The sequence below is a fragment of the Rana temporaria genome, chromosome 3 (assembly GCF_905171775.1).
Source record: "Rana temporaria chromosome 3, aRanTem1.1, whole genome shotgun sequence".
NCBI lineage: Eukaryota > Metazoa > Chordata > Amphibia > Anura > Ranidae > Rana > Rana temporaria.
Window position 1 is genome coordinate 116,364,899 of NC_053491.1, and position 23,878 is coordinate 116,388,776.

The 23,878-nt window shown below is 40.2% G+C and overlaps 1 protein-coding gene across 2 annotated transcripts in view; it reads right to left on the bottom strand.

Moving 5' to 3' along the window:
• Positions 1-207: 207 nt before the first annotated feature.
• The window catches only part of PLXNA4 (plexin A4), a 910,139-nt gene continuing 886,468 nt past the window's right edge, over positions 208-23,878 (bottom strand). Inside the window, exons 31-33 of one of the 2 annotated variants that reach the window (XM_040343305.1) lie at positions 21,973-22,185; positions 11,529-11,679; positions 208-2,157 (exon numbers count right to left, since the gene is read on the bottom strand). In XM_040343305.1, coding sequence (XP_040199239.1) covers positions 2,062-2,157; positions 11,529-11,679; positions 21,973-22,185 — 460 coding nt within the window. In that variant the 3' untranslated portion in view covers positions 208-2,061. The remainder of the gene's footprint in view (positions 2,158-11,528; positions 11,680-21,972; positions 22,186-23,878) is intronic. The other variant, XM_040343306.1, reaches the window with a different exon arrangement.

A 23,878-nucleotide genomic window follows, 5' to 3' on the forward strand; every position in this document is an offset into this window, starting at 1 on the left:
AATAAGGTAAGGTTGATTGAATTGGATAGCATAGTGGTCTACTCATATTCTTTCTGTACAGCTGTGCAAATGTTTGACTCATCATCTTCCTATATATCATGTGAAACGTCTGGACTGGAGCAGACACAAATGCATACGTGTTTGTCCTCACGAGGGCAAGTAGAAAGCCTTGAGTTGTCTACCACCATGACCTTTGGTTTTTTTTTGTCTACAATTCTTTGAGTATGTTGCTTCTTCTTCCCCTTGCAAAGAGTAGTTGCCAACCAATGCTTTAGACTTCATTTAAATGGCATTTATAGTTCAAAGGCCATCAGCCAATTCCAAGCAAATGCTATGAAAAGTTCAAATAAGGTGCATAAGGAATTAAGTGCTCTCAACAAAAATAAACATGATTCAGCAGTGGTTTTCTGTAGGCTTCCAGATTGTGGCAAACTAAATCCGTACTAAGGTTTTTTTTTTTAATTGACATAAATGTACAAAAACATGTTTTTTTATGCTAATCATTCAGAATAAGAAGACTTGTTATGGTCCATTACTGTCCCACAATGAAAAGACTTAAATGTTACTATCTAAAATATTAACTGTCAACCCTGCAAGTTTACAAAAAGAAGGTAGAATAACCTTGGAAAGATACTGTAATTACCTGGAATTTCAATGTTACGGTTTTAAAACGAGTAACTTGTTGCCACTCTTGTTGTTGATTTACTCAAGCAATGTCAACCTTTTCAAAAGGTGACATTGTATCCTGTTATCCCAAATAAAAATTGTGCTGATATTCTATTGCTTTAATTTTTTTTTTTTTTTTGTTTGCATGAATATCAAAATTTGTGCTCCTAATCCAAATGGCAGTTAAAATGTTTATATTCCAAGCCTTCAGAATGTGTGTAATCCTTCCAAGGCTGAATAAATAAAATTAATGATGGTCTACTCTGTTAAATGAATTACAGACTTTCTCTCTGTTTATGATGGACTTTTTGATGCATTGTGCTAGATAGTACAATCAATGTTTGATGTACAAAATTATTTCATAAAACAAACCTTAATAATCTGATATTTACATAATTATAAATTAATAAATTGTGGTTTGCGCTAAAACATTTTCTCTTGGTTCAATGCCTGCCACTGAAGAAACAAATCACGGGAAAGTACATTTAATGAGGCAGAACACGTAATTGGCAGGACCATCCTAGAAAATGATCAGGCCACATTCAAAGAATACAATATAAAATGGAAAACTGAGTTTAAGATGGTGCTTAAGGACAAACTAAATTTTCTGTGATAAGATCACTGTTCTGTGTACTGTAATATGAATACTGGATCACAAAATTAAAAACTCCTGTATAATATCTGAAACCATAAGTATGTACATGGAAAACTATATTGTTAATTTAGTAATGTTTCTATGTTTTATCAAAATAGGTAAGATCCTTGGGGATATGGAGACAAAACGTATCTGTAGAATTAGAGAGCAAACAGCTAATCCTCATTTTCAAGAGAGAGAAAAATATGGATCTAAAAAAAAAAAAAAAAAGGAGAAAACTTCTTTCTTCTAATGGCCTCTGGGAGATTAAAGAAGGATTCTCACACATTTCATTTTCATGTTTCATGTTCGAAGGCTTCATGAAGACATTTTTCAAGTCATTTTGTTGGGATATCAATCATGCCAACTTCTGCTGAAGAAAGGTTTTTTTTATATTGTCTGTCAAAATTCTTAATACTAGGTTCATGTTCCATCCATACCACGTCATGGCAAGGAGAGGAGCTACAAGCAGCACAGCACTTAGGACCTTATAGTTTCCCATACTGATACGGATAATGCGACCATTTGTCTGCAAGCAGAGGTCTTAGCTAGAATGTTTTTGATTCCCAAAGTTGTCCACATTATATGTCCTTCCTTAATCCACTGGACATTATAATGTATCCATGAGGTTCATAGAAGGAAGAAGAGGAAGCAGAAGACCCTGCATCCAGTCAATCAGAACTTGCACTTGGTAAAGATGACAATCTTGACTGAGGCACGGCTTGGTTTATCCCTTCCAGGGTAACCTGGAAGGACAGTTTTCAGCTGTCTATACTCATCAGGGTAATGACTTGTTCTAATTTGTAGGCAAGTTTTTGTTTTCCAGCCTGGTCATCTTGATCTAAAGCTGTTAAAATCTGAAAAAAAACAAAAACAGAAAAAAAAAACAATATTTAGAGCTGTAAATCAGCTTACAAGACCTCAAGAACAACCAAAAGTGTATGAAACACTCTAGTAACACTAAGAAATAATGCTGGATGTTAGGCTTCATATAAAATAAGCCCTGGTTATGAAGTTTAGAAATGTATATAAGGCACCTCAAAAGGTCTAGTATAAACCGAGTCAAGTCATGCTGTCTCCTGATTATAGTAATTTTGGTCATAAAACAGAGACAAAACCACTACAATCCACTTAGCCATTTGTTTTAAAATGTGTCTAAAAGCAAAGCTATACGTTTTAGAGAGGTTGGGGTGAGAACACCTGTCAGGTTTTTACTGCTGTCTGTGTTCTTGCCAAGGAGATTCAATCTCTCTCTTTGTCCTAATGGCCACTGGGAATAAAAAAAATTACTTATGAGTTTTAACCAGTTAGAAATAATGGGGAAATCTTCCAATGTAACACTTTTTCAAGTGCCAGCTACCAAAAGGGGATTTCTTCATTAGAATTTTGAAAAGATTTTATATTATTTTCAGTTGTATCTACAGGACAGGTGGTGAAGGGGATCTTAAATCGGACAGCGATGGCATTAAAAAATTCTCTTACATGGTTGTAACTTTTCCCTACACTAAAATCTACAATGATTAGTAGCTTTATCTAAACTTTAAATTAGCATTTTGCATAAAAACTAAAACATTTCTAAAGCTGTAGTTAGTACTTATGGTATGGTAAGGTATCTGACTTATCCCCCCCAGGCACTGAATAGGACCATTTTTAGCATTAATGCTGCAATTTGTGCAAATCTACCTTTTTATGTAATTCTAAGGCCTCGTACACACGACCGAGAAACCCGACGGGCGAAACACATCGTTTTGCTCGTCGAGTTCCTTGTGAAGCCGTCGAGAAACTCGACAAGCCAATTTTCTCCATTCCCGTCAAGGAAATAGAGAACTTGCTTTCTTTTTGGCTCGTCGAGTTTCTCGACAGTTTTCTCGACGAAAATGTACACACGACCAGTTTCCTCTGCAAAAAATATCTCCCAGCAAGAAACTGGTTTTTGCCGAGAAACTTGGTCGTGTGTATGAGGCCTAACTCATTTTTCACTAACTGTGTTATGTAACAAGGCCACATATAGATATTCCTCTGTACTAGGCCATGTAATGTGTAACACCAGATCACATAACCACTTGCAGGGGACTTGCATGTGGAATCTTCTTTGTGCTGGCCTGTGACTTTCCCACACAGCTCTACAATAGACTTCTGTTGCTTCCCTTTATTATTATTATCATTATTATTATTTAGGTACTTATATAGCGCTGTCAATTTATGCAGCGCTTTCCATATACATTGTACATTCTGTACATTCACATCGGTCCCTACCCTCAATGAGCTTACAATCTAAGGTACTTTATCACTTAGACCCCTTTCAGCGGTGACATGCCCGCTGACATCCGACCCGCTCCGATCCGCTAAAGTGTGACGTATGGAAACCCTATTTTCCATCTATCAGGTGGATTGGATGAAGGCGGACTCTACGGTCTGTCTTCATTCGATCCCCCATAGGGGAGAGCGGCGCTCTGACAGGTCAGTCCCTGCACAGTGTGCAGAGACAGACCTGTCATCTGCCTGCTCAGCGGGGATTGACGGAGTGATCCCCACGAAGCAAAGCGGAGGCCGCACACAGACACATCCGTGTGAAAGGGCCCTTTAGTGTATTCTGCTTTTTTTTACTGTGTTGTTCTGGAAAGTAGAAGAAAGGCTCTGTTAAGGATCCCCTGGAACAGGAGCCTGGTCACACTAGTTATTGCTGCAGTCCCTGTTTCTTCCCCACCAAACATGCCCAGATACTGCAATCTGTATTTAATATGAAACAGCAGAATACAAGTAATAGTTGGCATTTTAAAGTGCACCTGTGTGTTGGACATGTAGATAAAGGAAACAGGTTCCTTTTAATGCCAGCTCCAGTGGCTGAGGCACCCAACACCATCACATAGGGGTAGAAATAGAGTCCTCAGCTCTGTGTAAGCTCCAAGTTCTATGTGAGATAACTAGCTTATGTTATGTATAAATAACCAAATTGGTAAATCTGACTTTTTTTTTTTATCTCACATTTTATTTATTTCTATAGACACAGCAACATAATTCTCTAAAAGTAATATCTCTAACTGAAGCTAACACACTTTTTCTCCAAAACCAATTAGGACTTTGGAAGATATCAAGTATTGAAAAGCGCAGTTTGTAATGACTAATTATTTTGTGGCAAATGTCTGGCAAGAACAGACAGTAACACTTTCAAAGGGAGCACAAGTGGTTCACAAAGAGAAAGAGAAGAATCACAGTGACCTAGTAGTAATGAGATTAATTCATCAACACCCAGATAGAAGCTTTCAAACAAGTCATTTGGCAATTCTACATTCTGGGTGAAAGGGAATAAAACGCAGTAAGCAATCAAGGGCCCTTTTCAGGAAATGTTTATGAACATCTTTTTTTAAAACACTAAACAAATATAACAAAATAATAACCACAAATTTCAAGCAGACAGTTATGTTCATGTTTATAGATGGCAAAATGTGCACTAAAAAGATAAATTATTATGTTTTTGGAGGTCTTCAATGTGCTTTAATTACAGTATTTAAGCTTTACAAAATATTAATTACGACTGCACTGAAATTCTTAACATGCACAGCTTTTGTAGGTTTCTCAAAACACTTTTTTTCTGTATTTATTTATGCATCTTTTTAATTTACTCAGCTTCTGTTATTAGGATTGTCACTCAGATTATATGGACACCACAATGGCAACAGTGAATAAAAAAAAAAGCTTTTTACGGTGTCATATTCAATTACATTTTTTTTCTAAAGACTAGACAGTGTAATGGATACTGTTAGTGTAATTAAGACTGCAAATATTAAAATGTGTAAATGCTTGAGAATTCATTCATGAATTTGACCACAAATTAGTAAGTTTTAATAAGCAGAGCCACTTTGGGAAGAACTTCATTATGCAGTTATTACATGGAAATTGATATAAAAAAACTATATGGGGGATATTTACTAAAACTGGAGTGTGCAAAATCTGGTGCAGCTCTGCATAGAAACCAATCAGCTTCCAAGTTTATTGTTAAAGCATAATTGAACAAGCTGAAATTAGAAGCTAAGTGGCTACCATGCACAGCTACACCAGATTCTGAGTGTCCCAGTTTTACTAAATTTCCCCCTGTGTAGTTATTTTTAGGATTCCTCTAAAAGTCATACATACGAGAACGAATTATATAAAAAAAAAAAAAAAAAGCTGTGTGCAATCACTTCTGCCCAACATGTCATAGCTGTTAATGGGATAAGTTAGTACAGTGGTTCTCAACCTCAGTCTTCAAGTACCCCCAACAGGCCAAGTTTTGGGAATTTCTCCTATATAAAATAGCTGTCCAAAATAGCAAGCAGAAGGAAAACCTGCAAACATGACCTGTTGGGGGTACTTGGGAACTGAGGTTGAGAACTACTGGGTTAGCATATACATGGCATGGTTCCTATGGATCCTTCCAAAGCTGGTTTGGCACAGACTGCAACTTATTCTGAGGGCTCATTTACTCCAATTAGCACAGTATGCATGTACACCATTTAGTCATAGTTTTCAATGGTACAAATTTACATTTATGTAATACATTGTCATGCATTGTCTATTTTTGATGCATCAATACACTTTAAGAGGCCTATTGGTGACAAAAGCAGTGTATGAAAATGCATTATTGTTGCTAACACACCTAAAACTCACGAAAACATGCACAGAAAAATAGGAATCCAGTCTGTATGTTTGGTCAGGCAATTTGTATATTAGGAGACCTTCTGCAAACTGAAGGTATATGGGAACTATAAGTGGGTTAAGAAAAGATTAAGCTCTTATTGTATATACGGTATAAAAAAAAACTTAGGGAGGTTGATTTACTAAAGCTATATAGGCTGTTCACTGTGCAAGAAAAGTTTCCCTTATCTTTGTGAATGAGACAAGGTTTTGATTACTTCTATCACCCAATCGTGTTCAAGCAAAAACATTTTTTTTTCTTTGTCTGTGAATGTAAAACAACCTATTAATCAACCCAGTGATGTCTATGCATTACCGTATCATGTTGCCACTTTAAAGCAGTATTAAACAAAAGCCCAATATATATATATATATATATATATATATATATATATATATATATTGACGCTTACCAATTATTAGATGTGGTGGTTGCATCAGTTTTCTTTTATGTGAATGACATCATCTCCACCCAGCCAATGACAGTGGCTGGTAAAGGGAAACCAAAAGCTGGCCACCCGAAGATGTCAGCAGCGGGGTGGGGAGCTCAAGGATTCTGCATTGTTGGAGCTGAGGTGAGTATTGTTCCTCTTAGGCCTTGTACACACGGGCAAACATGTACGATGAAAGCGGTCCGCCGGACCGTTTTCAGCGTACATGTCTGCCCGGGGATTTCTGTATGATGGCTGTACTCACCATCATACAGAAATCCGTGCATACTCGATACGCGGCGTCGAGGCCGTGCCGTCGCGGCAACGTGCGTGGCCCTGCCAGTTCAATGCTTCCATGCATGCGTCAAAGTCATTCGACGCATGCGAGGGATGGTGGCCGCTCAGACATGTACGGTAGGTCTGTACAGACGACCGAACATGTCCGAGCGGACAGGATTCCAGCGGGCTGTTTCTAAACAAGTTTGGAAATATTTGCCCACTGGAAAAAGGCCCGGCGGGCAAATGTATGCTGGAATCCTGTCCGCTCGGCTGTACAGACGACCGAACATGTCTGCTGAAACTGGTCCACGGACCTTTTTCAGCAGACATGTTCGGTTGTCTGTACGGGGCCTTAGGGCCCTTTCACACGGGGCGGATCAGTAATGATCCGCTCCGTGTGTCCGCAAAGCTCAGCGGGGATCCTCCGTAAAATCCCCGCTGAGCTGGCAGCTGACAGGGCGGTCCCCGCACACTGTGCAGGGACCGCCCTGTCTTTCCTCCGCTCTCCCCTATGGGGGATCGGATGAACACGGACCGTATGTCCGTGTTCATCCGATCCGAACCGGCAGACGGAAGAAAAATAGGATTCCTTCCGTACGCAAATTCGGATCTTTGCGGAGGAGGACAAATTACGGGTGTCAGCGGATGTTCATCCGCTGACACCCGTAATCACAAAGGAACCCATGTATGTCCCGTTTTCATCCGCAAACGGACGGATGAAAATGCGGACACAAGGTCTGTATGTGTGAAAGGGCCCTAAGTCTTAGGCCCCGTACACACGACCAAACATGTCTGCTGAAACTGGTCTGCGGGCCAGTTTCAGCAGACATGTTCGGTTGTGTGTAGGCCCGAGCGTGCAGGATTCCAGCAAACATTTGCCCGCCGGGCCTTTTCCCAGCGGACAAATATTCCTGGACTTGTTTTAAAACAGTCCGCTGGAATCCTGCCCGCTCGGACATGTTCGGTCGTCTGTACAGACCTACCGTACATGTCCGAGCGTCCGTCATCCCTCGCATGCGTCGAATGACTTTGACACATGCGTGGAAGCATTTAACTGGCAGGCCCGCCCACGTCGCCGCGTATTGTTTACGCGCGGATTTCTGTACGATGGTTAGTACAGCCATCGTACAGAAATCCCCGGGCAGACATGTACGGTGAAAACGGTCCGGCGGACCGGTTTCATCGTACATGTTTGCCCGTGTGTACACGGCCTTAAAGTGTTTACAGTTCCTTTTTAGGATTTTGCATCTATCTGTGTGCTGCTTAATAATTTTCATAGTATTATTTAATTTTAACAGCCATTTCAACCTAGGAAAAGGCTGAGGGAAAGGTGGCTAGCTCTTTTGAGGAAAATGCTAGAATGTGCTTTAGGTCTATTGGTCCTTATTAATGCCACCAACAGTGGAAAACAGAATTACACAAAATATACAAAAGAAGACTATGCAGTTTGCCCCACTGTTCTCAGCACATTGATATCAGTAGCCAATTAATTTGCGTCAGCTGCAAATTAAGTATGTTTTTAATTAGAATTAAGCATTTCCTGCTATATTTGAGAAGGGCTGAGCAATAAGATGTGTTGTGCAATGAGATGTGTCCTGCCATAAAGCAGAGAAAGCTATTAACACTGAGGGATTAAAACTCTCAAGTTAAATTTGACTTTGCTAGCTGTATACAAAATCACAACACCATACAAATGACTTAGTATCCAAAGATTCATTATCATAAAGCATACATTGTGTACTATATTCTGCCTGTATTGCTTTATCGGTATGTTTCCAAAGATATTTCTGAACAGGGTCCATATGTTTTCTTAATTTCTTTGTTGATATGTCGATGGCTCCCCAGATGTTCTATGTCATTCTCAAATGCTATACTCATCACAGAGTTGGCATCACTTCATAAGCATGTCTCATTTCTTAAATTCCAGATAAAATGTTAACCAATAACAGATGCACCGCACATTGATCTTCTGCTTAACGTTTCCAGTTCGCAAGTGTGAGTTGGAAGAGGATGTCATATAAGGTGCACAATGATTTCCTAAATGGCTATTAGTTATGCTTGCTAAATAGTCTCTGTCTTCAAATGAAATAGTGTCTTTGTACTATAAGACGGCAAAAGTCAAACACTATTCAAAATCAATGCTACTTTTTGATTAGTAACGTTATAACCAAAAAATAAATCACCTTGTAGAAGCAGGCAAACTAAAGCTTTTGCAGATCATTGGCCAATATACATCAGCGTTGTAAATTCAGTTTTTTAGCTTTATTTTTCAAAGAGATGGAATTCAATTTCTGAGGCCTCGTACACACGACAGAGATTCTCGGCAGAATTCGCCGAGAAACTCGGTCAAAACCCGGATTCTGCCGAGAATCTCTGTCGTCTGTACAGTTTTGGCTCGATGGAGCCGCCGAGGAGCTCGACGAGAAAATAGAGAACATGTTCTCTATTTTCTCGTTGGCCGCGTTGTTCTATAGGAGAAGGCGGCCCGCCGAGCTCTTCGGCGGCTTCATCCCAAAACGAGACGAGGAACTCGACGTGCCAAGCACGTCGAGTTTCTCTGTCGTGTGTACGAGGCCTAACACGTAAACCTAATATTTTTTTTAGTGGCAACATCTAATTAAAAAAATTACATTTAAGCAAAAATGCATTACGGTTTTTAAACAGATATTTTAATATATATGGGAATGTTTGACCATTCTTCCAAAAGTGCATTTTTGAGATCAGGCACTGATTTTGGATGAGAAGGCCTGGCTCTCAGTCTCCACTCTGATTCATCCCAAAATGTTTCGGATTGAGGTCAGGAATCTGTGCAGGGAAGGCAAGTTCCTCCACCCCAAACTTGCTTATCCATGTCTTTATGGACCTTGCTTTTTGCACTGGTCCAAATTATTTGGTGGAAGGGAGATTATGGTGTTGTTGTTTTTTTCAGGGTTTTTGCTTGGCCCCTTCATTCCAGTAAAGGGAACTCTTAGGCCGCATTCACACGGTCGATCCATCCAATGAGAATGGTCCGACGGACCGTTTTCATCGGTTCGCCGCTGAAGCAGACCGATGGTCTGATGTACGTACACACCATCAGTTCAAAACCCGATCGGGTCAGAATGCGGTGACGTAAAATACACGACGTGCTGAAAAAAATCGAAGTTAAATGCTTTCAAGCATGCGTCAACTTAATTCTGAGCATGTGCAGGTTTTGAACCGATGCTTTTGTGTACTAACCATCGGTTTTGATTTTAAAGCAAGTTCTATAATTTTTGTCTGAAGGACAACAGACAGATGGGCCGTACACACAGTCGGTTTGGACCGATGAAACTGGACTTCAGGCCGTTTTCATCGGTTTGGACCGACCGTGTGTACGCGGCCTCAGGCCCTGTACACACGATCAGTCCAAACTGATGAAAACGGACTAGTTTCATCGGTCCAAACCGACCGTGTGTGAGCCCCATCAGTCTGTTATCCTTCGTTCCAGAAATTTAGAACTTGCTTTAAAATTGAACTGATGGACTGGTAACCGATAGGTCAAAACCGATGGTTAGTACGCAAAAGCATTGCTTCCAAACCCGGGCATGCTCAGAATCAAGTCGACGCATGCTTGGAAGCATTAAACTTCATTTTTCTCAGCACGTCGTTGTGTGTTTACGTCACTGCGTCGGTTTTTGAACTGATGGTGTGTAGGCACATCAGACCATCAGTCAGCTTCATCGGTAAACCGATGATACTGAACTTCAGTCCGTTTTCATCAGTTTGGACTGATCGTGTGTACAGGGCCTTAAGGAGTCAGCATACCAAAACACTTGTGCACAAAGCAAGGTCCCTAAAAACATGGGTGGAGAAACATTAACTGGCCTGCACAGAGTGCTGACCTCAACCCGATTGAACACCTTTGGGATGAATTTAAGCGGAGACTGCAAGCCAAACCTTCTCATCCAACATCAGTGCCTGACCTCACAAATGTGCTTCTGGAAGAATGGTCAAACATTCACATAAACACTCCTAAACCTTGTGGATAGACTTCCCACAAGAGCTGAAGCTGTTATAGCTGCAAAGGGTGGGCCAAATCAATATTGAACCCTATGGACTAAGATTGGGATGCCGTTAAAGTTCATATGTGTGTAAAGGCAGTCATCCTAATACTTCCTAACCATCCTAATACTTTTGACAATATAGTGTATATATTAAAAATGAACATTAATAAAGGGTACATTTATAACACTAATGTTACAGAGCATTTTTGATTGTCCAGAGAGCTCAGTAGAAGACTTTCTGTCTGTGGAGGTCTCTGTCTAACTGAATCTCCATACCGCCATGTTTAAACAGATCAAATGGGAGGGAGGGGTAGTTGGTGAGCACTGTGCCTGAGAGGAGAGGACACTTTCACCACTTTCACTTTCATTTCGGGAGTTCCCCCCTGTCATGTCACGGATGGTGAGAGGAGAGAAAACTGAGGGAAGAGGTGGTGAGCACCCCCCCAGTTCTCAATGTCATATTCTGCAGCAGCACTCCCCCCCCCCGCTTCTCAGTGTCCTGCCAAAAAAGTCCCCCGGCGGATAATGTCCCCCCTGTACTGCGCAGGCGGGGGCGGCATTGAAGGACCCGGCCTTGGGGCGGCAAAGGGAGTAAATCCGGGCCTGTTGGTGAGTCCCTCCTCTGGTGCAATCTGTTTTAATGGTAAATTGTTTTTCAGCTACTTACCTCTGTGAACTGTGTTTTAGCTAATCAGTAATCTTAGTCTGATAAACATATTTAAATGAGTCCAGAGCTTCACCTGCTGGGTGGCTTATAGTAAATGGCTTTAAAAAAAATAAGTTATTTTAATGAAGAGGGGTAACATCATGTAAACTTACCTCTTCACTATACTTCCCCACGTATGAGTAGATTTCTGAGAGTGCGCTCATTGTGTTAAACTCATTCATGTGCATACGAGATTGCTCTGCCAAATACGCATTCATATCTTGATCACTTATAGCTTGCATTTTTCCAATGTCAGAATAGTACCTGAAAGCAAAATAAAAAAGCTTAGATGTAAAGTTCATAAGAAGTATATTTAATCTGTAAAAATATTTAATCAAAAAGGCAACTATTTTCCTTGTCAGTCAACTCTTATTGTTTTAACTATTTCCCGACACCGATCTGTCTGTGTGACGCCACAATAAAGCAATACAAAATTCACTCCTCACTGCTGGCTGATTCTCATTATAATTACATTTCATCTAAAGTGATCAGCCTGTTCATGCATATACAGTTCTGTTTCTTGCTATTACAAATGTTCAGACTTTGAGAGGGACTAAGAGGAAGATGGAACAGGATCAAAGTCAGATGTTCAACTTCTCTAGAATATTTATATAATCATACTAACAAGACTGATTCCTGTTCCTTATCTTCGTTTTGAAAATTGATCTAGTTGTATATTATTCATACACTGTAGAAATGCTTTGGCCCTTTCAACTCTAAAGGTATGTAACAGTTGAATGGTACAAAGCATGTATATTTCATACTCTCCTTTACTTCCTTTAGAACCTAATAGGACTTGCTAAGTTCTGTTCTATCTGTATTTAATGGATACAATATGTTGGCTTCATTATGGCTGTTCATACATAAGCACAGAGAAAGCTCCCTGCAGCTTGAGTATGTAAGAAGACAAGAGATCTTAACATATCATTTTATCTTTCTTCCAATGGTTTTCTAATGCCTTGTACACACAATCGGAATTTTCGCAACAACTAAAAAAAGACTGAAAATTTTGAAAAAAAATACGTTTTTATTTTTTTCTGTTAATATTTTGTAAATAAGTAAGTTTTCTCTTTCAATTACAGGCACTGATATGGCGGCACTGATGGGCACCGATGAGATGACACTGATGGACATCAATGAGGTAGTACTGATGGGCACCGATGAGGTGGCACTGATGGGCACTGATTGGCAGCGCTGGTATGCGGCACTGATGGGCACTCATAGGCGGCACTGGTGGACACTCATGGGCAGCACTGATGGGCACTCATAGGCGGCACTGGGCACTCATAGGCGGCACAGATGGGCACTCATGGGCGGCAGTTATGGGTGGCACTGATGGTTACTTATGGGTGGCACAGATGGGCACTGATAGGTGGGCACTGGGCATGGATGGGCACTGTGGGGTGGCACTGATGGACACTGTGGGGTGGCACTGATGTATCCATGTTGTATCCATGTTGCCAGTCTGTGCCCATTTGGGCACTGATTGGCATCTTTTATTTTTTTTACTGCCCTTTTTTTTTACTGACTTTTTTTTATTTTTATTGCCCCTTTTTTTTGCCCTTCCCTGGTGGTCCAGTGTGGGCTTCCCTGGTGGTCCAGTGTGGTGATCCGAGGGGGGGGCTGCGCTGATAAACAATCAGCGTGAACCCCCCCTGTCAGGAGAGCCGCCGATCGGCTCTCCTCTACTCGCGTCTGTCAGACGCAAGTGAGGAAGAGCCATCAACGGCTTTTCCTGTTTACATTGTGATCAGCCATGATTGGACATGGCTGATCAGGTGGTAAAGAGCCTCAGACTGACACCCCGCATCACTGATCGCGCGACATGAAATCCTCCAGGACATCCATAGACGTCCAGTCATGATTTCAGAACCACTTCTCGGACGTCAATCTCCTATTGACCGGGCGGGAAGTGGTTAAGAGGATGACGTCACATAATAAAACATCCAGGAAATTTAATAATCTATTTAGTCATGCAGGAAATAACTAAAATATCATTATAAATGTTATCTTTTGAAGGACAATATGGTGGCTAAGCTATTATCAATCTTGCCTTGCAGTGTTGGCGTTCTAGTACTATATGGAATTGTTATGTTCTCCAAAAGCTTCTATGGGTTTCCTCTGGGAAATCGGCTTTCCATCCACAGGTAAAAGATGTGTTTTACCCAAATGAGTCCTGTTTCTGGAGCATTACTGGGTTATGAGAAAATTATATTATTATCCTTTATGAAACGGTTGTATCTAAATTACTGCACAATATGTTGATATTATGAGTGAACAAAATAGCTGTTGGGGTGATAGGTTCATATGTGGCAGAACTAAGTGTATGTACTTCACTGATCCCTCTTCAGAGTTTAATAAAAGCTTGGTTTTCAACCTTTTTTAGTTACCCAAGTACTTTGTTTTACACGCGCTCAATACTATTATTCCAAGGAACAAAGGGTTCTTGTTATAGATGTCCTTCTCTTACCCTAAAAGCAGTGGTTTAGATGTGAAGACCCCTTAACTAAGGATAATAATAACATTGGGTGGTTCAATATTCTTTAAAGATTGCTTAAGAAGTATGTACTGTGGGCCAGATTCACAGAAAAAGTACGCCAAAGTATCTGCTGATACTCCGGCGTACTTTCAAATTTGCCGCGTCGTATCTTTATTTGTAATTCACAAACAAAGATACGACAGCTTTTGGCTAAGATCCAACAGGCGTACGGCTTCGTACGCCTTCGGATCTTAGGATGCAATACTTCGGCGACCGCTGGGTGGAGTTTGCGTCGTTTTCCGCGTCGGGTATGCAAATTAGCTGTTTACGGCGATCCACGAAGGTACGCGCGTTCGCCGCATTCTCTTACATCGTCGCTAGTCGGTTTTTCCCGTCGCAAACTTAAGGCTGCTATTTCATGGCTTAGATTTAGACCAGCCATGTTAAAGTATGGCCGTCGTTCCCGCGTCGAATTTCAAATTTTTTTTTAAGACGTCCGGATGGAAAAGGATGGAAAAGGATGTAACGCACGTAGCCAGTCAAAAAACACGTCGGGGCGCAGTAATTTCGCGCAAAGCACGGCGGGAAATTTCCTAATGGAGCATGTGCAGAACGTTCGGCGCGGGAACGCGCCTAATTTAAATGGTACACGCCCCATTTGAATTAGGCTTGCGCCGGACGGCTTTACGCTACGCCGCCGCAAGTTTACACACAAGTGCTTTGTGAATCAAGCACTTACGACGAAAACTTGCGGCGGAGTAACGTAAAGGGGATACGTTACGCCGCCGTAATTGTTCGTGAATCTGGCCCACTATGTTTCTACAAAATTAAAGTTTAACTGTATTTTAAGTAAACATCATGCTACGGTACATCTCTCTGCAGCTTATCCAAAATGTCAATATGATGGATTGCCTTTTCTGAAGCTAAAATCTGCTTCAAGAAACATGGCTTGGCTCTGTGTTTGCATACACCTTTGGAGTGGAGAAGCTGTTCTTAGCAACCACCAGAGGGTTCTGTTTGAAAAGGAGAAACCTGTTCTGCATTGAGCTAACTAAATAACCCCTCTGCCAGAAACAACTTTTCAAAACATAGCAGGAAGTGCTCAGTGTCAGGAGATAGTAGGCGGTATTGCTAGAAAAAGTATTCTCTTAATAAAAAGACTATATATTATATTGTCAGTTTTGTCACAGACCCCTAGGACAAGTGAATATATATTATGTTGAAGTATGAACTTTTAATCAATGCAACAGTTGTACTTTACCAATTGAACTCACATAGCTTTTTTTGGCCCATATGAAAATGGATGGAGATGGTCAAGTATTTTGTTTCCCATGCCTGTGTAACTCATGCACATTGTGCTTAACACAACATTATGACATACTGTAGTCACATAGTCACATAGGGGTTGATTTACTAAAGGCAAATTCAGTTTGCACTACAAGTGCACTGCAAGTGCATTTGGAAGTGCACTGGGGAGTGCAGTCGCTTTACATCTGAGGGGAAGATCTGAAATGAGGGGAAGCTCTGCTGATTTTATCATCCAATGTACAAGCAAAATTGCTGTTTTTATTTTCCTTGCATGTCCCCTCTCAGATCTACAGCGACTCCACTTCCAAGTAGACTTTCAAGTGCACTTGTAGTGTAAACTGGACTTGCCGTTAGTAAATAAACCCCATAGTCTCAAGATGCCAAACAAATCAACCATATAAAAAATAAAAATGGATGAAGCTAATTTGTTGCAAACCCAAGAATATTCAAATTTCATTGTAGTACATTCCCTCTAGATTTTCAGACTCATCAAGGAATGTTGTATTCTCCATGTCCTTCATCCCTGGTGTAATTCCAGTGTGAGCGGACGTTGCATGAAGAAGGCAATCAGTCATTGCCATTCGCATCTGTGCTTTGCTGTCAACTAGTTAATTAGACTCAATCATTTACATATTTAATTTCTTCATTCTGACATTCTGTGCACCAATGCAGTCTGCAACATGATACATGATTTTATAATTAGGAGTAAATTCTGATATACTAAAATAGCTGACAGGTGTCCTGTAGACACCTATTAAGCATAGCAACTGAGTTTAAGCATCTGCCAAGCTAAGAGAAAATACTGTAAGGAAAAAACCTGGACACTGAGATCTTAAATAATATAAACAGTGGTCTGACTAAGTACACAGCTGCCTTTTAATGATGGAAGTAGATTTTTTTCTTAAGGTGTAAATTCACCTTTACAGAAATATCTGTATGGTAAATTTACACAGGACCTCCTTCTCGCCCCCCCCAAGTCCTGACCAGCATGGCAGCGATTACCCGTTCTAAGCTCCTGTACAGCCGCCTCACGGCTCCAGCACTTAGAACTCCTCTAAGCTTTCTCTGTTCTTCTTCCCTGCTGGCAGGATGGGCTACATGGGTTCTGATTGGTTAGTGCCACCCATGTGATGGCGCCAGCCAATTCGAATGCTCCTAAACATCTCTCCTAATGAGGGACGTTTAGGAAATTAAGCTCTGGGGATTTCTAAGCCGTGAGGCGGCTATACCGGGGGTTAAAAATGGGAGAACGCTACCATGCAGGTCAGTGGGACTGGGGGGGGGGGCAAGGAGGGTGTCCTGTGTAAGTTGACCATACAGATTTTTCTGTAAAGGTAAACTTACCCTTGAAGTTAATCTTCAGCTTTAGTTGTCAAGAATCTGGTAAGATCAGTTGGGTTTAAAAAAGTTATTTCACAGTGATATCACTTGATTCTTTTGAAATGGCAGAATGCATCCTTTAAATTATGCCACTAGGAAAAACATGTCTGATTGAAGTTTAAAGGGTGACTTACACTTAATAGGCTGTACAGATGGGAAAAAAAAACATATTCAGTACACCTCTGCAATATATTTACATTTATCACATTTTATGCCTTTCTTGCAATGATGCAAGTACAACAAATACCTGTTGGTCTGCAGAAACCCAACATGCTTCTAACTTCCTTTTTACCTGAAATATAGTGCCTCTGCTGCACTACAATTCCAAGCAGAGTTATCAGCGCTACCCAGTTCTTCCCTGCTGGACTACAGAATATCTCCCCATATCCTCATCTCTCTCCCTTTTCCATCTACATAACTCCTTCTTGTTTCTTCTGCCGGCATTCCCTCCCCTCCAGCACACACGGCCCTCTATTTGTCCCTCTCTTTTGCTATCACACACCCTGCAGTGGTTCCCCGATGGAGAAACAGCAGGTAAATGGGAAAAAACATCAGGCAGCTTGTGTGAAGGGGAGTGCAGAAAACATGAACAAGGAGTAGTTATGGAGATGGGGGAGGGGGTTATAGTCCAACAGGTAAGAACTGGGCAGGGCTGGCATCAATGCTTGAGATTTCAGTGCAGCAGAGGTGCTATGTTGTCAGTCCAAACAGGAAGTTAAAACCACACTGGTTACCTGGAAAATCAGGGAAAACGCATACTGAAAAGAGCATACAGTATATTGCAGAAACCTACTGAATATATTTTTTTCCCCCAGACATATACTTATGGGGGTAGATCCACAAAGAAATTACGCCAGCATATCTACTGATACGCCGGCGTAATTTCAAAATTCCCGCGTCGTATCTTTGTTTTGAATCCTCAAAACAAGATACGACGGCATCTCGGCTAGATCCAACAGGCGTACGTCTTCGTGCAATTTTTTGGCGTCCGCTAGGTGGCGTTCCCATCATAATCCGCGTCGAGTATGCAAATTAGCTATTTCCGACGATCCACGAACGTATGACCGGCCGTCGCATTTTTTTACATCGGTTTGGATTGCCCATATATACTCACGTCCGGCACAGCGGATTAATATATGAAGAATTCATATTGGGACTTTTATATAATTTGTATGCACAACTAATTATTGATGTGAATCATCGAGTTGGGGTGGTCACTTTGAATATAGTGTTATAATTTACACACTTATAATTGGAGTTTAAATTAAGAGGTTAGCGCAGTTATCTACCTTTATATTTTTAAAAGGGTCTAATTATCAGTTCTATACACTTTTATGCATTTCACGTGTCATTTCTTATCATAGAATGTAAAATACTGGAGACCATTACCTTTCACAAACACTAGTCAGAACGTTAATTTGTATTCCAGTAAAAACATACTCAAATTCATTCTGGAATTCACATCCAATGCTTTGATTTTTTGATAGCTACTACAGGTAGAGACAGAGGTAAAACAAAAATAGAATTTTCTCTTTTTAATGTAAAACTTATTTAACATCTATTGAGATATTTTTTATTCAATTGAGTAAAATCTGCTTCATGGATTTATGCTAATGGTTTCCTTCCTTTTTTATCAGGAACCTTTCGGCCAAAATCCAAAGACCAATTCATAACAATGTACAGATGCGTTGCAGCAAAATTACATTGCACCTGCTGCTGTGTGTCAACATGATATGTTCAACACTGCACAAATGCTGTCTGCATTAACAATATATTAGGCACGGGGGAAAAGGTGGATTGGTTATCATGCTACCTTACACATTTTATCAGCCCACCGCCTTGAACATATGTGCAGTATGAGTATATCTACAAGAAGCCTCCCTATGTAGCAGATTCATATTCCAGCGATACTCTAACCTTCTCCGGATCTCATGTAGAAGAGCAACTGACTGTGTTAGCATAGCAAGAATATTTCTATTCCCATATTCTAGTTTAAAAATAAACAGAAGACTTTATTTATTGCTGTTGGAATACAGACAATTCTTCTTTTAGACTCTTTTATAAATGAAACATCTCTTCCATTAACTTTGTGTTGTCTTCTTTTATTAGTACTTGTCTTCTTTTGTGAAAGTGTCTTAATTTATATATTTAAACAGAACAACAGTGAATCAAATGTAACCTCTATAAAAAATGAGAATTGACATTACAAAATACCTACAAGTTTAAACTATGAGGTCAACCCTTACCCTGGATAGGCCCACAAAATGTGAATATATTTTGGCTCAGGGCCCTTATCAGATCCATTTAATTTCCTCCATTTATGAAATACTTCATGAAGCCTCCCCTCTTATTAATAACCTGCACACCTATATGTAAAAATTGTCTCATATCATCCAGAGGCCTATTCTTCTTTACTGTTGGGCTAATATTTGGTCTTCCACCTATAAAACATCCTGATGTGTGGTGCAGAGAGAGACTGCTATTAAACTTTTAATGTTTTGGTAAAGAACACCTGAAGTTCTACATTGCCATGACCCCTAATATTTCGCATTGTTGTTGGCCTTGTAGCTTTGATATACAGTGGGGAAAATAATTATTTGGTCCCCTGCAGATTTTGTAAGTTTACCCACTTACAAAGAAATGAGGGTCTATAATTTTTATCATAGGCGTATTAAATTAAATTATAGAGACAGAAAATCAACCAAAAATCCAGAAAAACATATGAAACAAATGCTATAAATTAAGTTTCAGTTCAGTAAGTAAAATAAGTATTTGATTTCCAACCAAAACATGAATTAGTACTCGTGGAGAAACCTTTGTTGGCAAGCACAGAGGTAAAACATTTCCTGTAGTTGGTGACCAGGTTTACATACACCTCAGGAGGGATTTTGGTCCACTCTTTACAGATCTTCTCTAAAACCTTAAAGTTTCTTGGCTGTCGCTTGGTAATTTGACGATTCAGTTCCCTCCATAAATAAATCGGATTAAGGTCTGGAGACTGACTAGGCCACTTTATGATCTTAATGTGCTTCTTCTTGAGCCACTCCTTTGATGCCTTGGTGGTATGTTTTGGGTCATTGTCATGCTGGAAGACCCATCCACGACCCATCTTCAGTGTTCTGGCTGAGGGAAGAAGGTTCTCATCCAAGATTGTACAATGCATGGCCCTGTCTATTGGCCCTTCATTGTGGCAAAGTCAGCCTGTATCTTTTGCAAATAAACAGCCCCAAAGCATTATGTTTCCATCTCAGTGCTTCTTAGGGTCATAGTCAGCATTTTTCTTCCTCCAAACACGGCAAATTGAGTTAATGTCAAATAACTCAATTTTGGCCTCATTTAACCAAAGCACTTTCTCCCAATCCTTCTCTGAATCATTTAGATTGGCATGATTGTACCTTCTTGAGCTGGAGGACTCACTGAGTTGGGAAGAAGAAAAATGCTTACTAAGACCCTGAGAGCACCATCCCTACAGTCAAGCAGTGGCTGAAGAAGAAGCATATTAAGGTCATGGAGTGGCCTAGCCAGTCTCAAGACCATAATCCTATACAAAAATGTATGGAGGTAGCTGAAACTTTGAGTTGCCAAGCGACAGCCAAGAAACCTTAAGGATTTAGAGAAGATTTGTAAAGAAGAGTGAACCCTGGTCACTAACAACAACAAACATCTTACCTCAACAAGGGTTTCTACACCAAGAACTAAGTCATGTTTTGTCTGGGGATTAAATACTTTTACTCACTGAACTGCAACTCAATTTATAACATTTATAGCATGTGTTTTTTCTGGAATTTTGGTTGATATTCTATCTCTATAATTTAAAATACACCTATGATAAAAATTATAAACTCTTTTTTTATTTTTGTAAGTGGGCAAACTAACACAATCTGCAGGGGATCAGATAAGTATTTTCCCCACTGTAGGTTCTTATTTTCATATTTTCTGTCAGTGTTCACTAATACAACCATTTTGGGCTACTGTAATGCCCCTCCTTCAAAGTCTATTTGCTGTGCCCTTCCCGTTAGACCCGATCCACTATCTGTTGGATCTTCCTTTCCCAGGCCTTTCACTTATCCACATTTCTAAAGTTAGAAAATGTGGCTAGACACTTCCAGATTAAGTGACATTTATCTCATTGTTATGGCACCTTAAGGGCCTGTGTCATCAAGCTATCTTTCACTTCAAGCGGGCTTTACATTCATATACAAGTCTATAGAAGTGCAAAACCTGCTTGAAGTAGGTCAAATGCAGGTCAGAAAGATGTCAACTGCGAGTCAAACGCACCAATCAATGAACACTTAATGATTTGAAATGCTTCTCAAACTGATGCCATCAACACAAGGCCAAGCCCATTGACACAGTCCCATAGAGTAGACTGATGTGACTGATTATCAGAGATACAGTGAGGTTCTGTATAGATATGTTTTATATGCAAGCAGTGGTAATTATATATTTTTTTTCATTCAATTACATGTACCACCATATTGTTGCATCAGAAATTCTGAAATGGAAACACACATGCAAATTTTCATCTTGTAAAGGTGTATGTGCTGGTTAAGACTTAAGAGAGGCTGAATATATGAACACAAAGGGCAGCCAATTCCTGGCTGTCTGACTGTACAGAACAATAAGATTGGTATTAAATGGCAGTATATAAAAAATAAAATTACCCACTATTTCTTTGCAGTTCACCAACAGTTCACTAGCACCTAGAATGTTAACTATAATTTAAGGAAAACCTGCCATGCGAGAATGTGGAGGCAACCAGTACTTACCTCTGCTTCTGAGGTTACCCTTTATAATGCCCCTTTAAGTCTCTGACTTGAAACAAGTATATAAATAAGGACCTCTGGCTTTTCCCTGACTTTTTGATTTGCATAATTGTTTTGGGTCAGTGACTCAAGTATTACATTATTGGCAGCCCTTGCATTTTTCTCAAGGTGAATTTACTTAAATTGCTTATGTTGAACTGGAAAGAGATAAAAAAAAAAGAAAAAAAAAAGCTAATGATATTTATCCAAAAAAAAAATACTCTTTGCTAATCCAGAGTGGCAATAAAAAAATAAAATAACTTGTCAATTTGTGGTGATAAACACATGTCTAATGTCTCCTTGATAAATTCCATAAAGAGTATTGTGAAAAAGGGCAACATAACAACTATAAGCATGGAATTTAATCTCTGTGGTATGTGCATTAGGGATCTTGGGATTACTATTTTAACACCTTCCTGACTTGCATGACACCATTAGAATGAAAATTGTTGCAATTTTGCCCTTTGACATAAAAAGTACCATTGTATGCTTTTACCATTTTAGTGTATATAGTAAATAAGCATGAAACACTTGTAAAATTCATGAGACAAGATAAAGTTATTAAACCATGTTTTAAAAGCGTACCTTTCTACCCAGTTTTTATAACTTGGGATGTCCTTGGCATAGAGAAGCTTGTTTGAAGGTGAATCTTTGCCTAAACGGTGCTCTGAAGTTGAGCATGAGTCCATAAATGTCTGAGCCACCACAGAAAGACAGGCGTCCGTAATGCTGTTCTTGTGGATGTCAAAGACAAATTGAGGATTTTTGATGACATTCACCCAGAACCTCAACGGTAAGCTAGCAAGAAAAATACATATATGGTAAATACTTTACAATATATAGAAAAAGCAAAAGACAACTACATAACTAAATACACAACTGGAAGGACTGGCATACATATATACCTATAGCTAATCAAAAGATCTTGTATTTAACCACTTTAGCCCCGGGCCTGTTTTTCAGAGTCGGTGTTTATTATATATTTTTTTTCTAACACCCTAGAGAATAAAATGGAAGTCATTGCAATACTTTTTGTCACACCGTATTTGCGCAGCGGTCTTACAAGCGCACTTTTTTTGGAAAAAATTCACTTTTTTAAATGAAAAAATAAGACAACAATAAATTTGGCCCAATTTTTTTATATATTGTGAAAGATAATGTTACGCCGAGTAAAATGATACCCAACATGTCACGCTTAAAAATTGCGCCCGCTCGTGGCATGGCGTCAAAATTTTACCCTTAAAAATCTTGATAGGCGACGTTTAAAAAATTCTACAGGTTGCATTTTTTGAGTTACAGAGTAGGCCTGAAGCTAAAATTAATGCTCTTGCTCTAACGATCGCGGCGATACCTCACTTGTGTGGTTTGAATACCGTTTTCATATGTCGGCGCTACTTGCGTATACGTTCGCTTCTACGCGCGAGCTCGTCGGGACGGGGCGCTTTAAAAAAATTTTTTTTTGCTTTTCGCATTTATTTTTATTTATTTTAGAATTTTTAACACTGAAAAAAAAAAAAAAAAAAAATTATCACTTTTATTCCTATTACAAGGAATGTAAACATCCCTTGTAATAGAAAAAAGCATGACAGGTCCTCTTAAATATGAGATCTGGGGTCAAAAAGACCTCAGATCTCATATTTGGGCTTAAATGCAAAAAAAAATAATAATTTGGAAATGTCATTTTTTCAAATGACAAAAAAAAAAAATGTTTCTTTAAGACGCTGGGCGGGAATGACGTTTTGACGTCACTTCCGCCCAGCGGAGCTATGGGGACGGGCGAAGGAGATTTTTCCTTCAGTCTCGTCCCCGCTCAGCTGCCGGATGGTCGCGATCTCCTCCGCCGCTACCGACGGCTACGGTAAGCGGCGGAGGGCGCGGGAGAGCGGCGGGAGGGGGGGGGGGCCCCCTCTCCCGCCACCGATAACGGCGATCTCGCAGCGAATTCCCCGCGGAGACCGCCATTATCGTTAACACGGCCGCCCACAGAAGAGATGAATATTTCGATTGTGGCAGCAGCTGCTGCCGTTACCGAGATATTCATCTCTAAAGTGAGGACGTATAACGACGGTGGGCGGTCGGCAAGTAGTTAAAGTGATTCTAAGGGGATTTTTCTTTTACTCAAATATTTTCCCTGCATTAGGATACAAATTCTCTAGTGTTTGTATCACCCCCCTCACCCCCTAAATACTTACCTGAGGCCTAACTCGATCCAGCGCTGTGCCCATCTGCAGTGGCTCTCTTCTCTCTCTCCTGTCTCAGGCCCCATACACACGGGAGGATTTATCCGCAGATACGGTCCAGCGGACCGTATCCGCGGATAAATCCTCTCGAGGATTTCAGAAGATTTCTATGCGATGGCGTGTACACACCATCGCATTGAAATCCGCGCTGAAATCCTCTGGCGATGACGTGTCGCGCCGTCGCCGCTATTATGACGCGGCGACGGCGCGACGCTGTCATATAAGGAATTCCACGCATGCGTCAAATCATT